Source organism: Osmia lignaria, chromosome 12 (genome assembly GCF_051020975.1).
Source record: "Osmia lignaria lignaria isolate PbOS001 chromosome 12, iyOsmLign1, whole genome shotgun sequence".
In the NCBI taxonomy this organism is placed as follows: Eukaryota; Metazoa; Arthropoda; class Insecta; order Hymenoptera; family Megachilidae; genus Osmia; species Osmia lignaria.
In genome coordinates, this window is record NC_135043.1 from 4,059,043 (window position 1) to 4,074,210 (window position 15,168).

The window sequence follows — 15,168 nt, forward strand, 5'->3', positions numbered from 1 at the left end:
ATTATTACTAAACTATTTACTATTATTGCGAGAACTCGCGTGAATTGTAGGGATTTTGAATCTATGGGCCGTGGATTGGGTACCCGTGGAGCGCTAAGCACTCTGCTGACTTTGCTTACGTTATGTGTGATTATTTGAAATGTAAGTGAAAGAAAACTTTTTAAATAAACTATTCAAACTTGAAAAAACTTTTAATTAAACAATTAATAACTTGAACAAATAAAACTGAATTTGAAATATTTTTCAGAGACTGTGCTTCTTCAAAACGTAGCACAAAGAACAACTGATTTTGCAAGGACTACTGGTACATATATATAGCTCTTGATTACTAAGTAAATAATCATTAGCAACACCAATGTGTTTTTAATTTATTTTTAAGATTAATTATCAATCAACCTAATTGGTTCTCTAATTGAATTTCAATTCTCTTTAATCGAGCGTTTAATTACTTGGCGATGTTTTAATTATACTAATAGAGCTGTATAATAAGTAACCCGTTCAAAGTTTAACTAGTTTATTTTTCTTTACAAATTAAATCGCATCGGACCATCACGAGCAGAGCAATTCAGCATTCCACGGGTAGCAACCCACAACCTTTACTGAGAAAGATCACTAGAAGATCTACAGTTCCAACAGTTCCCGCAACAGTTGTTATTTCACTGTCAATTTGTAATTAGTAGTTTTTGTTGTATCAGATTGGTGACATTGTTTAGTGATTGACCAATCAACACGAATCTTGACACGCCCCTTGAATATTCGTTTTCGGTGACTGAATGCGAGTCGACGGATAAACAGTTTCAATAAAATTTTTCACTGATTTTGTAGTTTTGATTGATTGATGATCTGATTGACATTGATAAAACTTTAAAATTATTTACAATGGTGAGTGTAATATTGTCAAACGATAACAACAGTATCTTTCTTTATCGATGACGTTCTCTGAAATTATAGATTAAAGTCTTAGTAAACCCTCTTAGTTATAATAAAATTTGAATGTGTAAAATCAGTTACTGATATCCAAAATTTGGAGAACATTTACTGTACGAATTTTTATCCTTTGGTAAATGTTTTAAAAAGCAAATTTTTTACTTAACCTCAAATGAAATAAACGTCAAAATGGCGCCATTGGTTTCATACAGTGAAATTGCGATTATTTTTAAAAAATTATAGAATTAATTATACTTTTTTAAGATTAAAAAGTTTTATCGATGGCTGACAAAATTAAATTTATTTGTTTCTGTATCGTACTATAGCTTCGTTATAAGCATATAAAATAATTTACCCAATTACATTATATTAAAAATTAAATTGAACTTACTTTTGTGTGTTAATTTAAAGACGGAGCAGCAGATGGATTGTGCATTGGATTTGATGAGAAGACTACCTCCTCAACAGATTGAAAAAAACTTAAGTGATTTAATAGATCTAGTGCCATCTCTCTGCGAAGATCTTTTATCTTCAGTTGATCAACCTCTAAAAATTGCAAAAGACAAAGAATCTGGAAAAGATTATCTACTATGTGATTATAATAGAGATGGAGATTCTTATAGGTAATTAAACATATTATTCTCATTTATTCCTTTTTAAAATATCACCTTCCTCTAGATCACCTTGGAGTAATACTTATGATCCACCATTAGAAGATGGTTCAATGCCTTCTGAGAGACTCAGAAAGTTAGAAATAGATGCAAATCATGCATTTGATCAGTACAGAGAACTTTATTTCGAGGGTGGAGTCTCTTCTGTCTATTTATGGGACTTGGATCATGGTTTTGCAGCAGTGATTCTAATTAAAAAAGCAGGGGATGGTTCAAAGAAAATCAAAGGCTGTTGGGATTCCATTCATGTAGTAGAAGTTCAAGAGAAGTCCACTGGACGAACTGCGCACTACAAATTAACTTCCACTGCCATGCTTTGGTTGCAGACTAATAAACATGGATCTGGAACAATGAATTTAGGAGGAAGTCTTACTAGACAGGTTTGTTTATTAATCTTCATCTAAATTTTGTATATCCATTTAATTAATGTTTTACCTTTCAGGTGGAACAAGATGCTCAAATAAGCGAAAGTTCTCCTCATATTGCAAACATTGGTCGCATGGTCGAGGACATGGAAAATAAAATTCGAAATACTTTAAATGAAATATATTTTGGAAAAACGAAAGACATTGTAAATGGATTAAGGTCTGTGCAATCTTTAGCCGATCAAAGACAACAGGCTGCTCTTAGACAGGATCTAGCGGCCGCACTTCAAAGGAGAAACGCCAATAATTGATCCTGCGAAGAGGATCAACTTTTCTTCGATCTAGAAGAATGTCAATAAAAAAAGATAAGAAAAATATCGTAAATGATAAAATTAAAAATCGAATTGTTGCTGTCATTATTGACGAGAATTTTGAACAGTTTCCTGTGATATGCAGGGTGCAGCGGTAAAGATGAATTTTTCCTGAAGTATTAAAGAATGAATAATTGAATATCAATTATTAATTATGTCGAGATTTTGAATATAATATTAAGAAACATTACGAGTGTCTGGGTTTTATGTATATATATATATATATATAGGATGTGCCTAAAGGTATGTAACACCTAAAATCACTATTTACACTTCAAACCAATTAATTTATCATATTTTCATGGAATGCATATTTACGTTAAAAATGTTTTTAAATATAGGTACAATAAACATGTTTAAGTTTTATGTTTTTGCGTGGTTACTTATTTTAAATATACTTAAATTAAGTATTAATTTATGAAGCATTATTGGGAAGTTTTTGTACACTTTCATAGAATTGCATATTGTTTACTATTATTTTTATAGATTGCTATATTTCTCGTTATATCCAAGAATTTTATCTATGAAAATGTACAAAACTTTCATAATAGTGCTTTTTTAATCATCCAGTATGCCTATAATGTTTAATACACATAGGCATAAATTATAAAACTTTAATATTTTATACTTTTATAAACGTATCTAAGTTTTACAATAAATGAAAAAAAGCAGTCATAATCGCATTTAATATACATCTTTGTGTTACATATCTTTTGTCATGTTCTTTGTATATTGTGTGTATGTGTGTGCGTGTATGTGTATAAGGGATAAAAGCGTATGCTTGTGCTTACTAGCACAAATATACATAATGGCACTCGTAATGTTTTTTTAATCATTAATAATTAATAATAATACGAGATATAAGAGTATTAATGTTTGAAAATGTAGGAATATTAAAGAGAATATTTGCGAATAAACTTCTAATAAATTATTGAGTACCCACCCAAATATGTTTAATAATACTAGAACTTAACTAAACGAAAATTTCAGTCATTTCTAATTTTTATAAATTCTCGTAAATTACTATCGAATACTATTTGATTGATTTTTAATTGAATTCAAAATTTAAATATAGAATGTTAACTACAAACTTTATTAATTATTGCTAATCAAAATACTAATAGAACTGTCTAATAAAAAAAAAATGTTAACGATGAAAAAGAATTATAAAAGCTCAATTTAAAAAAAAAATATACCACAATAAAACTACAAGCTACAAAATATATAAAAGGTGACACGAAAGCATCGACTGCTTTTTATCTCATTTATTTATCCTCCATTGACTTCTGCCGTATAAACAAATGCTCGTTGGTAATCATTTTTAGTTATATATTTTACGCCTGTGTTTCCTGGTTTTAATTTCATAATCATGTACTTTTGTATATACTTGTGTGTATTTTCATATACTTTACCACCGCATATATGTGTATGTGTGTGTGTGTGTGTATGCATACGTATCTTTACTTCCTTATATACGCCAATGCTGGTTAAATTTTTTCAAATGTATATGTATATATATATATATATATTATATTCGTAAAACATGTTTTATACATTGATTTTATGCGTATACATAGTATTAAATAATATTATAAGAATATTTTCAAACTGTGTGTGTCAATGCATCTGTGGTGGAAAAATGAGCTATTATACTGATAAGTTGGATTCTATTAATATTTATTATTAATTGGAAACTAAGACAAAAATAATACTCTCGGAATATCATTAAAATATTGATCAATTAATAAAAAGTAAATTAAAAGAATGACCAGCAGTGGTGTATAATCAAAGTATTTAGAGAAGCAGAAAGAAAATGATTTCCACCTCTCGTGGTTGAAGTACGACCGTGAGGCCTATTGATTCGTTTTTTCAGCTTTTTTATCGATTAAATTCATTTATCTAGGTCGCCTTAATCTTAAATTAGTCTGCTTAGATTATAGTAGCTTAGTTGTTTGTTATCATTCATTTTTTATATATATATATTTTTTTGCATTTTCTTACTTTTTTCGTAGATGGTATGGTCTGATTTGAAATCAAGTGTTAAATGTAAGATCAGTTCTTACATTGCAATGAAAAATTTCAAGTCAGAAACCAAATTAACTAATGAACTTAAAATTTCAGAATTCAAATTTGACATTGTTTTTTATTTTCGAAACTTGATTATACAGAATCCGTAATTCAAATTGAATTCCAAAATTTCATGTTAAATTTCAGTTTTACATTTGTTGAATTTGAAGTTTCAATTCTGAATGTCAAAATGTTGCTTTGGGAATCATTCGACACAAAACAACATCAGAAATGTGAGCTTCAAATGAAATTTCTGAAATTCACAGAGAAGTAATAAAAATTTCTCAGATCTATGTTTAAAATTAAAACTTTAATATTCTTATATGTAGAATTACGAGCACAGAATTTAATTTTGAGTGAAAGTTATGAACCTGAATTGTTCATGTAAATTGGAAGAATCAAACAAAAAATAGTAGTAATTTTTATCAAATCGAAAATAATATAAATTTTTAAAGAGATCAAAAATTTCAAGCATTCCTGTTTTAGTAAAATGCAAATTATAAAAACAAGTACTTAATAAGACAAAAGGACTTTGGATAGATACAAAATTCAAGAGAGTCTGTAATAAAAACATGAATTTTGTTTAACGTAACTTAAATATAGAATTCTACTAATGATTGGATAGAATTAGAATATAATTGTATACAAAAAATTCAAAATTAAAATAGGATAGGAATTCTAAATCGGGACAGTTACACTATGACGTAGTACTTCAATAAAAGGAAAAAGATCAATCTCAAATGTGGAAAAAACCAGAATTCCAACAAAACTGGAAATGTTAGAGGAATTAAGATTCTAATGAAATTAGAATTTTACTTATTTCAGTAGAATAGAAGATATCAAACATCAAAGTGCAAAAGAATTGAAATTTCAATGAAAAATATAATGTAATAAAGGGTTGGTATAAGGAACCTAAACTTATAGGTAATTAAAATTCTAAATGTACTAGAATTTCAATAATATTATAACATCAGTTAGAATTGCATATAATCATTATTGCAAGGGTAATTGAAATTCCAATAGAAATAGAACTCTAATCATATGAAAATTTTAGAAACCACAAATCAAGACAAAAGAGTTCTTTTTCAAAATATCCCATTGTCAAAATTGCATTTTTAATCTCAACCCATTAAGCCGCCAAAAACATTCTTTGTTTTTTTAAGGTCTAAGCTGATACTGTTTCTTGGTTTATTCTCTTTTTATTTGTTTTTTTTCTTTTTTTTGCAATTATTTGTAATCCTCTCCTCCTTCACACTTACACGCTCGCGCACATTTGTTTTCCCTTCCTTTCATTTTTTATAATTATATAATTGTTTGTCTCTTTCCTTTTCCTTATTTTTACTTCCTTTCCCTTCATTTTATTCTTTTCAAGTGCCCCCCACTCTTTTCCTCTCTATTTGTTGTTGGTAATAGTTCTTATGTTAACCATTGATCATCTTGTATTGTATCTTAGGTTTCTCTTAATAATATATTAGCTGTGTGTGTTTTGTTTTTTTCTTTAATGTGATGGTGGAGTCTGGACTGAACACAATTATTTATCGATGGCAGTGTTAGTTTTGATGGCGATCACGACCTCCTCACCACAGGCCTTCAGTACAGTGCACTGAAACAACAGATTACCGTTCTCATTAACTTATATTAAAATTTTTATACAAAAAATACACATACAGAATCCCTACATGTATTCATTCACTGAAATAGAATACAAATATTTAAAAAATAGAACTTTATTTTTTGCAATAACACTTTTTAGATTCATTACCGTTCTCATTAACTTATATTAAAACTTGTATACAAAAAATACACATACAGAATCCCTACACGTATTAATTCACTGAAATACAATACAAATATTTAAAAAATAGAACTATATTTTTTGCAATAACACTTTTTGGATTCATTAATTATGAGGAAAAATCAACAGATAATTATAATTATTTGCCAATATCTGTACTGTAAGATGACCTATACTAAATTTTATTTTATTTAGTTCACAGAATATTATTAACATGTACAACATTTTTAAATATCAGTTCATAATATGCGCATTTGCATGTTGCCATGGTATATATAATACTACTTTTGAGGAAAAAGATATTTTATTATTATAATAAGAATACAAAAGATTATTTTCTGTAACAATGACACTTACCAGAAGCTCCTTTCCAGCCTCGTGATCGGCACGTAACTGAGCACCTAATTCACCATCAGGAATTTTTAAATCTTCACGAAGTTCACCATTATCAGCCATCAGGCACAAGTAGCCATCGTCAGATATGTCTGCTAGCTGTAATATAATAAGGAAAATTAATACAAAAATCTATATTTCAAATATACATTAAGAACACTAAAAAAATAATATGATTAAAAAAAAAATGGTTTATTCAATATTTTCCATACAAATCATTGACTTAATGTAAATCCTTTCCAGTGCAGTAAATTTTTAAATACCTGGTAATCTTCTCGCTTAACAAATGGCACGTCCATGTTGTGCGTAGAAGGACAAATATCTTCATACTTTTTTGAAGTAAAAATGTCAATGCCTACAAGATGTACTTTGGCATGGCCATGTTTTCCAGTTTTTGATGTTGACATTTCTACAATTTTACATGGTCGTGATTTGAGCATTACAAACCCATTTTTACGCAGTGCAGAACACTGCATAGGGTATGTTACAGAAGCACCAGAGTCTCCGGTTTCAAAGTGAGTATCCTCAATGTCTGCCATCCTTGTTGTTTTTTATTTATTCTGAAATCATAATTAATAATCATAGATTAATAATGAAACTTCAATTGCAAACAAAACAGATTGATTATATAATTAAAAACATTCATAACTTCATTTTTACTTGAAAATATATTAAAAATGGAAGGAATTCATGATTTTAAAGTATTATAAACAAATATGGAAACACCTTTCATAATTTTAAATGTTCTGTATCAAACTATTATACAATCTATATAAATTTAGTTGTGATTAACATATCAAATATTTTTATAAAGTAATATACTAAATATTAAATTGAAAATATTTAAATTTTACATCTTTTACAATTGTTATGCAACATGAATACTAAAAAGCATAATATGAAGTATTACAGGAAACAAAGTATCATGAACTCATTTTAAGATGAATTGAACAATAATAATAATCAATTAATAAAACAAGTTTTATCAACCAAACAACTTGCAATATAATGTAATAATAAAATGTAATAAAAGGTTGTATAAGTATATAACTGATACAGTTTCCCAAATATACTTCATAATTTTCTTTAATAATTAAGAAATTTGGAAAGAATTGCAGAATTATTTTTATCGATTACTATATGAAATATAATCTGTCATGAACAATGGATTATAACAAAATTTATGAAAATGATGTTAATATTAGTATTTCAGGCAAATAATTAAATGAGAATCAAAGTCATGCTTTAATCAAAATTTTAAAGCAATTAATATAAAAATTATTATACTAGAATGAAAGATAAACATAAAACATAGAACTGTTCAATTTTTCACAATATGTTTTGAAACGTAACACTATGAACATTTTAATAACCATCTCTTTATACATAGAAAGTCCATTGATATTTTTAATTAAAATTTTGAGGCAATAATAAAAAATGTTGCACTTGATTACATAAAAATTAAATATAACAGTAAAGAACACCTTTGATAGAATGTAGTAAGGACTATTCAAAATTTCAAAAAAGTTGTTTATTCTTCTGATATTACAAATAAGGAAAAAAGAAAGGTTTAGCTATAATTGGATAGAAGAATTTTATAAAACGTTTACAAGAAAAGCTTAAAACGCAAAAAGCTTGAAAAAGCTTTGAAATGATGATTGGAGAGAAAACGAACACGTTGTAGAAGTACGATCTAACCAAAGATTCAACCCGGCTGACAGTTGACCGATTATTAAATCCTTTCAATAGAAAATCAAGTGGAAAGTCTAACGAAAGTCGAATTACCTTCGAGGACGAGTTTACTGCGGATTTTTGATCGTTTTCCTCAAGAAGATGGCGCGAAAAGAATTGCGTGCGGTTCGTCGTCGAAGTTGCCGACTCTCGAGGTGAGTGGAAAAAATTACGAATACCGAACTGCCCTCTAATAATTTCGTTCCTTATTCTCGAGACTTTTTTAACACACGTTTTACAAACTTGTTCGAGTAATCACAAATGGATCGGTTAAACTCACCGTGAAAAAAGGAGAACAGATTGGAGATACTCACATGTGATCAAAATGGACACTCTAACCAGAAGAGCTGGCTGCGCTTGCGCGTACCGCTAATCGGCGACAGGGGGCCACCCGAATAGATCCACGGATTCCGGCTAAAAGTCTGTCATGTGGGGGTAAAGTTGATGTGAAATTTTATGCCAGTTGGAAGTTAGGCATAATACGCAGGCGCTATTTAACTGATGTTTAGTTAAATTTGGTACTTTATTGATATGTACTAAATCATTAATGTTTCTATTGTACTATAACAAAATAAAATTTATTCTCGTGCTCGTTTTATTATTGTATTAAATGTATGTATCAAACAGGATATATGTATATGTATACATGTTACATACACAAATAATAAAAAAAATATAGTTTTAAAAATCTCTTTCCTTAATCGTCAAGAATGTAAAATTATTATTTAAATTATAGATTTCTTAATTTTACAATCAGGACTTCTAGCAATTGATTAATATTAAATAAGCTTTCATAAGATTAACATTTTTTCATAATTACTTATTCTGTATTGTATTTATAATAGAAGTTGGTCATATACTAATTAATTCATATAAAATCCATTAACAAAACAATTTATTATACAGGTATACTGTAAAAAGAGAAATGTATTTAATTAAAAATATATCTAATAAATTATACTGAATGAACACCTTTAATAAATGAAGCAACAGATGTAATTGGTGTGTCTGGTAGAATGCCATGTCCCAAATTAGCAATGTATCTGGTTTTACCAAATTTCATTGCCAAATCTCGAGCTCGATTCATTATTTCTTCCTGTATAAAGAAAAAAGAAATAAAAATTTTACAATAACATTTAATAAATTTAAATAATATATCAACCTCAGAAGCATATAATGCACATGGATCTAAATTTCCTTGTAAAGTAATATCAGAACCCAATTTTTTCCTTGCTTCTATAGGATCTACAGTCCAATCTATGCCTAATACTTCATAAGCTTTTGATTTTGCTAACATTTCTAAAGAATTCATTGTTGCACCTTTAGGAAAAGCAATCTGAAAATTATCCAATAATTTAGCACTATACAAAGTAAAGAATAAACTAACGTCAATGTATTACAATATTGACTTCATTTACCATTGGTACTTCAGAAATATTTTTTTCCTTCAGTTTTTGTCTCACTTTTTCACTGATCTGTTTCAAATATTTAAATGAATAATTCTGAAATAGTTCGTCGTTTAAAAAGTCACTATGACTTTCAAATACCTGCAACAACTATAAACAAAAAAGAAAAGTTACAATTTATAATCAAATTAATGTCTTTTATTTTTATTTATTTATTATACCTGTGCTCCAGCTTCAACTTGCATCACAAGATAGTCCACTATGACATTTGTAATCAGTTGTAGAAGTGTGTGAGAATCTTCTGGATACTTATACAACCATCTTCTGGCTTTTGTCATTGTTGAACTACCTCCACCTTGGATCATGTAGCTCATTAGTGTCCACTAACAATTCATAAATATGAATACTACCAAAAATATCTGTTTCATAATTCAAGTTTTACAACTATGTGATTTGTAAAATTTAAAAAAAGGTATTCTACTCACTGGTGCACCAGTGAAACCAATTAATGGCACTTTTCCTTCTAGTTTATGTCTTGTTAAAGTTATAGCCTCTCCAACATATTTTAAATCTTTTGCCACATCAGGTTTAATCAATCTACTTAAATCTGATGGCTCATTTAGAGGATTAGGTAAAACAGGCCCCTGTAATATAAGTGAATTCATTTACTGCATAATAATGAAGAATAAGTAATGCTGAATCATCTGTTGCTGCTTTTATACTATTTTACAAATTATTAAACATACCGTTCCAGGAACCATTTCAACAGTCAAACCCATTGCTTGTGGAATAACAAGGATATCAGAGAAAATAATGCTAGAATCTAAGTCAAATCGCTTTATAGGTTGTAAAGTAACTTCACAAGCCAAAGCTGGTGTTTGACAAACAGAAAAGAAGTCATGCTTTGATCTGACTTCCTGAAATTCTGGAAGATATCTTCCAGCTTGACGCATTATCCACACTGGAATATGTTCTACTGGTTCCCCACGTGCAGCTTTCAGAATCAAATCATTTTTTAATGATGGAAATTCTTCTTGAACCATTGCTAGTGTCTGAAAAGAAATGGTACTTAAACATATACATTACAAAACAAATGATCATTATTAAGTTATGCAACAATGCAATGATTTTAGAAACACAAATTCTAAAACAAGTAATCTATAAACTTATATAATTATTATAAAGATTGCAAGATCATTTCATACTTTCAATTATTTATCACTGTCTACTTACAATGTAACAATTATAAAAATCTGTAACACTAAACTTGTGAAACGGTTTATAATTGTAGTATTCAGGCTTTTTATATTTTTTGTTATAGTGTAGTAATTTTAATATATAATAAAAACAGGTAAACAATCAAAATTCAATTTCCTAACTTATCTGTTCATTTCAGTATGAATTGCATTTTCAATACACGGTGCATCCTAAAGCAAAGATTTTTCTATCTGAAACTCTATCTTCTATGACTAAGTTCACCAATCAAATTTGTTAAATATTGCAGTTATGCAGTTTTAACATTAAGATTTCATTAATTTTCATGCTTGAAATTTGAAGTTACATATACAAATTGAATTATTAAATGTAATTAAGTGTGAAATAGTAGTGAAAATTTAAAAAACAATATAACATTGTATAATTCCCTAGCTTTTTAATTATGATGTTGACCAATTATATTATACCTTCACAAGAAGACTGGAGGGAATAAAGTGGCGCGCATTACACAAGAAATTCATGTTTTGAGTTTCATTCTTTGTTGTTTCAGAGAAAGAAAAAGCGGCTAACCATCAACGTTTAAAGTGTAAGGTTATGCGTTTGGCTGGTGGTTAATAAATAAGCAATCCTTTTTGATCATATTTAAAGATGGATTTTTTAGAATATACAGATGTACTTGCAGAAGTAAAAGGAGCTATGGTAAATAACATATTACATTGTTTCATAATTATAATGTATCATACCTATTTCTGATTTTATTTTTAAATTATTGCTTATGTAAAGTTGTAAATTTGAATTCAGTTATAGTTTAATTATTCTATTATTTCTTGTTGTTATTATATTTTGTATTTCTTTTATGCAGACTCCTGGAAGATTAAAACTAACAGACCAACATTTGATTTTCAAAAATCAAAAAACTGGTAAAGTAGAACAAATTTCTGCATCCGATATGGAAATGGTAAATTATCAGAAATTCATTGGTACTTGGGGTCTTAGAATATTTCTTAAGAATGGGACTTTGCATAGATTTCGTGGCTTCAAGGAAGGAGTGAGTACATAACTCTCGTATAAAGTTTATCAATGTTCTAATTATTGTATTTTTAATGAAATATATTTTCTTTAGGACCAGGAAAAGATTGCAAAATTCTTTACCCAGAATTATAAAAAAGACATGTTAGAAAAAGAACTTAGCCTGAAAGGTTGGAACTGGGGCACTGCTAGATTTAATGGCTCTGTTCTGAGTTTTGATGTTGGTCATCATACTGCTTTTGAAATTCCACTTTATGATGTTTCTCAGTGTAACACTGGGAAGAATGAAGTTACCCTAGAATTTCATCAGGTTAATTAACAGAATATTACAGTGCTATGTTTGAAATTGTTGAGATTTATATACCTTTATTAATAATAAGAATTTAGTTTAATTCTTCATATCAGTATTTTAATAATATTTTTTTTTAGAATGATGATGCTCCAGTAAGTTTAATGGAAATGAGGTTCCACATTCCAGTTAGTGATAGTGCAGATCAAGATCCTGTAGAAGCGTTTCATCAACAAGTTATGGAGAAAGCATCTGTTATTAGTGTTAGTGGAGATGCTATTGCTATATTTAGGGAAATTCAATGTCTCACACCACGGTATGTGTTTATAATAATAAATAGTAGCACTAATCTAAAGTAATTTAACTTACTAATTTTCTCATTTCAGTGGTCGTTACGATATAAAGATATTCCAATCATTTTTCCAATTACACGGTAAAACATTTGATTATAAGATTCCAATGTCAACTGTTTTAAGGTTGTTTCTTTTACCTCATAAAGATAACAGGCAAATGTATTTTGTGGTAAGTTTTCTATATAATTGCTGTTACTTCTTATATTTTAACCAGTTTATTAATAGTAATATTTTTTCAGGTCAGTTTGGATCCACCAATTAAGCAGGGTCAAACTCGTTATCACTATTTAGTATTATTGTTTAATCAAGAAGAAGAAACCTCAATTGAATTACCTTTCTCCGAGTATGTAAAGATTAATTGTTACCCTGTATATTAAATGCCTTCATGAAATTTTAATGACAATGAAATACATGATTTCATTAAAATCATATGCTGTCTTATAGGAAAGAACTAAAAGAAAAGTATGAAGATAAATTACCGAAAGAGTTATCAGGACCAACTTATGAAGTGATGGGTAAAGTGATGAAGGTGATAATTAACCGAAAGCTCACTGGTCCTGGAAATTTCGTCAGGTAAATTTATATATAAGATATTAAAGTTATCATATACTATATAGAACTTACCTACATATTCGTTTTATTATAATTTTCAGTCATTCTGGTACTCTAGCAATTAGCTGTTCCTTCAAAGCAGCTGCAGGATACCTGTATCCTCTAGAAAGAGGTTTCATCTATGTTCATAAGCCTCCAATTCACATACGATTTGAAGAAATAGCATCAGTTAATTTTGCACGTGGTGGAGGTTCCACCAGATCTTTTGATTTTGAAATTGAATTGACTAGTGGGGTTGTTCACACATTTAGCAGTATTGAAAAAGAAGAATATGGAAAGCTTTTCGATTTTATTACCTCGAAGAAGCTACGCGTTAAAAATAGAGGCAAGAGTGTAAGTATCCATTTATAAATATCCTATAATATCAATTAAATACTTATGTCTTTTTCTTTGTAATAGGATAAATTGAATTATGACAATGATTTTGGAGATAGTGATCAGGAAGATGAACCAGATGCTTACTTAGCAAGAGTTAAAGCAGAGGCACAAGAAAGAGATGCAGAAGATAATCAAGATTCTGAAGATGAATCCACGGATGAAGATTTCAATCCCAATCAAGTAAAGCTCTATTACAATTAAAATTTTGTATTAAACCTTGTTATAATTTTGCAAACTAAGTGGTGGCTATATACTTTTTGTGTAGGATGAGAGTGATGTAGCAGAAGAATACGATAGTAATCCTAATAGTTCAGAAAGTGAAAATGATTCAGATGCTTCTGGAAAAAGTGAGAAGAAAGAAAAGAAAGAGAAGAAGGAGAAAAAACAAAAATCTGCCAAAACAGTAGTAAGTATTACAATTTGATGTTATTTGAATATTAATTTCTAATTTGAAATTTTGTAATATGTATTATTTTCTCAGTCGGAGAAACCCAGAAAACCGAGAAAGCAAAAGAAAGAAAAAGATGCAAACAGACCCAAACGACCGCCAACTGCGTTTATGATCTGGTTAAACAGTGCTCGAGAAAAAATTAAAGCAGATAATCCTGGAATCGCAGTTACAGAAATAGCGAAGAAAGGAGGAGAAATGTGGAGAGAACTTAAAGATAAATCTGTAAGCCTTCATAACTACATTAGATATACTGACATTTAGATTTCGTTTTATTTTAATGGTGTTTGTGAACATTTTTTAGGAATGGGAACAGAAAGCGGCAAAAGCAAAGAAAGAATATGCTGCTTCAATGAAAGAATATGAAGCTAGTGGAGGTGGACAAAAAGAAAAGAAAGAAAAGGTTGAGAAGGCAGAAAAGTTAGAAAAGGCAGACAAGAAAAAGCCTGATAGTAAAAAAGAGGTTGTTAAACCTATAGCCGCACCTAATTATAAGAGCAAAGAGTATATTAGTGAAGATGAAAGCAGTAGTGATGAAGATACTAAGGTAAAATAATAATTCGATATTCATCTAATACATTATTTATATTAAATGTGTGTGTAGAAATCTGAGAAGAAGCATTCAGACGATGACGTTGAAGCCGATAAAGGAAAGAAAAAAGGAGATAAACGTCCTACGGTAAATAATACAATTTCCTTATATTAGTCGGAAGTAACTTCCTGTAAATAATATTTTTTGGTACTTGATTCAATCCTACTAATTATTTTATAGGAAGACGATGATAAGAAGGCGAAGAAGAAAAAGAAAGAAGAGTCTGATGAAGGAAGTGACGAAGAAGCTATTGAAAGCACACCACCTTCAAGTGATGCAGAATCTGCAGATAGTGATTGATTAATTTCTTAAAATTCGGAAGTTACAGCTGAAGTTTTCCTGTATATACGTATCATTAATATTTTCAAAAATATTCAAATATATTCTAAATTTCATACTTTTTAAATTATAAGATATGAATATTTAATAGTTTGATTCTTTATATTTTAAACCGAGGTAATATAATTTTCGATTTAAGTTGATTTGATATCTATTTAAATAAATGACAATTAAAATTTATAAATAT

The 15,168-nt window shown here is 28.7% G+C and overlaps 4 protein-coding genes across 8 annotated transcripts; 2 read left to right on the plus strand and 2 right to left on the minus strand.

Moving 5' to 3' along the window:
* The first annotated feature begins 42 nt into the window (after nucleotides 1-42).
* cpb (F-actin-capping protein subunit beta) lies at nucleotides 43-2,616 on the plus strand. Of its 3 annotated transcripts, XM_034321897.2 has the most exons (6): nucleotides 43-141; nucleotides 248-304; nucleotides 560-882; nucleotides 1,339-1,550; nucleotides 1,606-1,978; nucleotides 2,041-2,616. In XM_034321897.2, the coding sequence occupies exons 3-6, from the start codon at nucleotides 880-882 to the stop codon at nucleotides 2,272-2,274; spliced, it is 822 nt and encodes a 273-aa protein (XP_034177788.1). In that variant the 5' UTR covers nucleotides 43-141; nucleotides 248-304; nucleotides 560-879; the 3' UTR covers nucleotides 2,275-2,616. The 3 variants fall into 3 exon arrangements, with proteins under 3 accessions (XP_034177788.1, XP_034177787.1, XP_034177789.1); XM_034321896.2 differs by lacking the exons at nucleotides 43-141; nucleotides 248-304 and having other exon boundaries at nucleotides 341-882; XM_034321898.2 differs by lacking the exons at nucleotides 43-141; nucleotides 248-304; nucleotides 560-882 and adding an exon at nucleotides 933-1,060.
* Nucleotides 2,617-5,547: 2,931 nt separating this feature from the next.
* Nucleotides 5,548-8,773, minus strand: eEF5 (eukaryotic translation elongation factor 5). Of its 3 annotated transcripts, none has more exons than XM_034321912.2 (4): nucleotides 8,635-8,773; nucleotides 6,853-7,149; nucleotides 6,554-6,688; nucleotides 5,548-6,004 (listed from the first exon to the last, which is right to left on the minus strand). In XM_034321912.2, the coding sequence occupies exons 2-4, from the start codon at nucleotides 7,126-7,128 to the stop codon at nucleotides 5,933-5,935; spliced, it is 483 nt and encodes a 160-aa protein (XP_034177803.1). In that variant the 5' UTR covers nucleotides 7,129-7,149; nucleotides 8,635-8,773; the 3' UTR covers nucleotides 5,548-5,932. The 3 variants fall into 3 exon arrangements, with proteins under 3 accessions (XP_034177803.1, XP_034177802.1, XP_034177800.1); XM_034321911.2 differs by having other exon boundaries at nucleotides 8,601-8,701; XM_034321909.2 differs by lacking the exon at nucleotides 8,635-8,773 and adding an exon at nucleotides 8,375-8,628.
* A 425-nt stretch (nucleotides 8,774-9,198) lies between these two features.
* On the minus strand, nucleotides 9,199-11,170 carry Urod (uroporphyrinogen decarboxylase). Its single transcript, XM_034321891.2, has 7 exons — nucleotides 10,960-11,170; nucleotides 10,473-10,778; nucleotides 10,212-10,370; nucleotides 9,948-10,109; nucleotides 9,739-9,876; nucleotides 9,483-9,656; nucleotides 9,199-9,416 (listed from the first exon to the last, which is right to left on the minus strand). Exons 2-7 carry the CDS (start codon nucleotides 10,767-10,769, stop codon nucleotides 9,276-9,278), a joined length of 1,071 nt encoding a protein of 356 aa, XP_034177782.1. The 5' UTR covers nucleotides 10,770-10,778; nucleotides 10,960-11,170; the 3' UTR covers nucleotides 9,199-9,275.
* A 284-nt stretch (nucleotides 11,171-11,454) lies between these two features.
* Ssrp (structure specific recognition protein) lies at nucleotides 11,455-15,131 on the plus strand. Its single transcript, XM_034321887.2, has 14 exons — nucleotides 11,455-11,640; nucleotides 11,804-11,989; nucleotides 12,065-12,280; nucleotides 12,400-12,575; nucleotides 12,646-12,781; nucleotides 12,852-12,955; nucleotides 13,057-13,185; nucleotides 13,266-13,557; nucleotides 13,624-13,782; nucleotides 13,868-14,008; nucleotides 14,084-14,275; nucleotides 14,355-14,597; nucleotides 14,655-14,729; nucleotides 14,823-15,131. The coding sequence occupies exons 1-14, from the start codon at nucleotides 11,590-11,592 to the stop codon at nucleotides 14,940-14,942; spliced, it is 2,220 nt and encodes a 739-aa protein (XP_034177778.2). The 5' UTR covers nucleotides 11,455-11,589; the 3' UTR covers nucleotides 14,943-15,131.
* The last annotated feature ends 37 nt before the right edge of the window (nucleotides 15,132-15,168 follow it).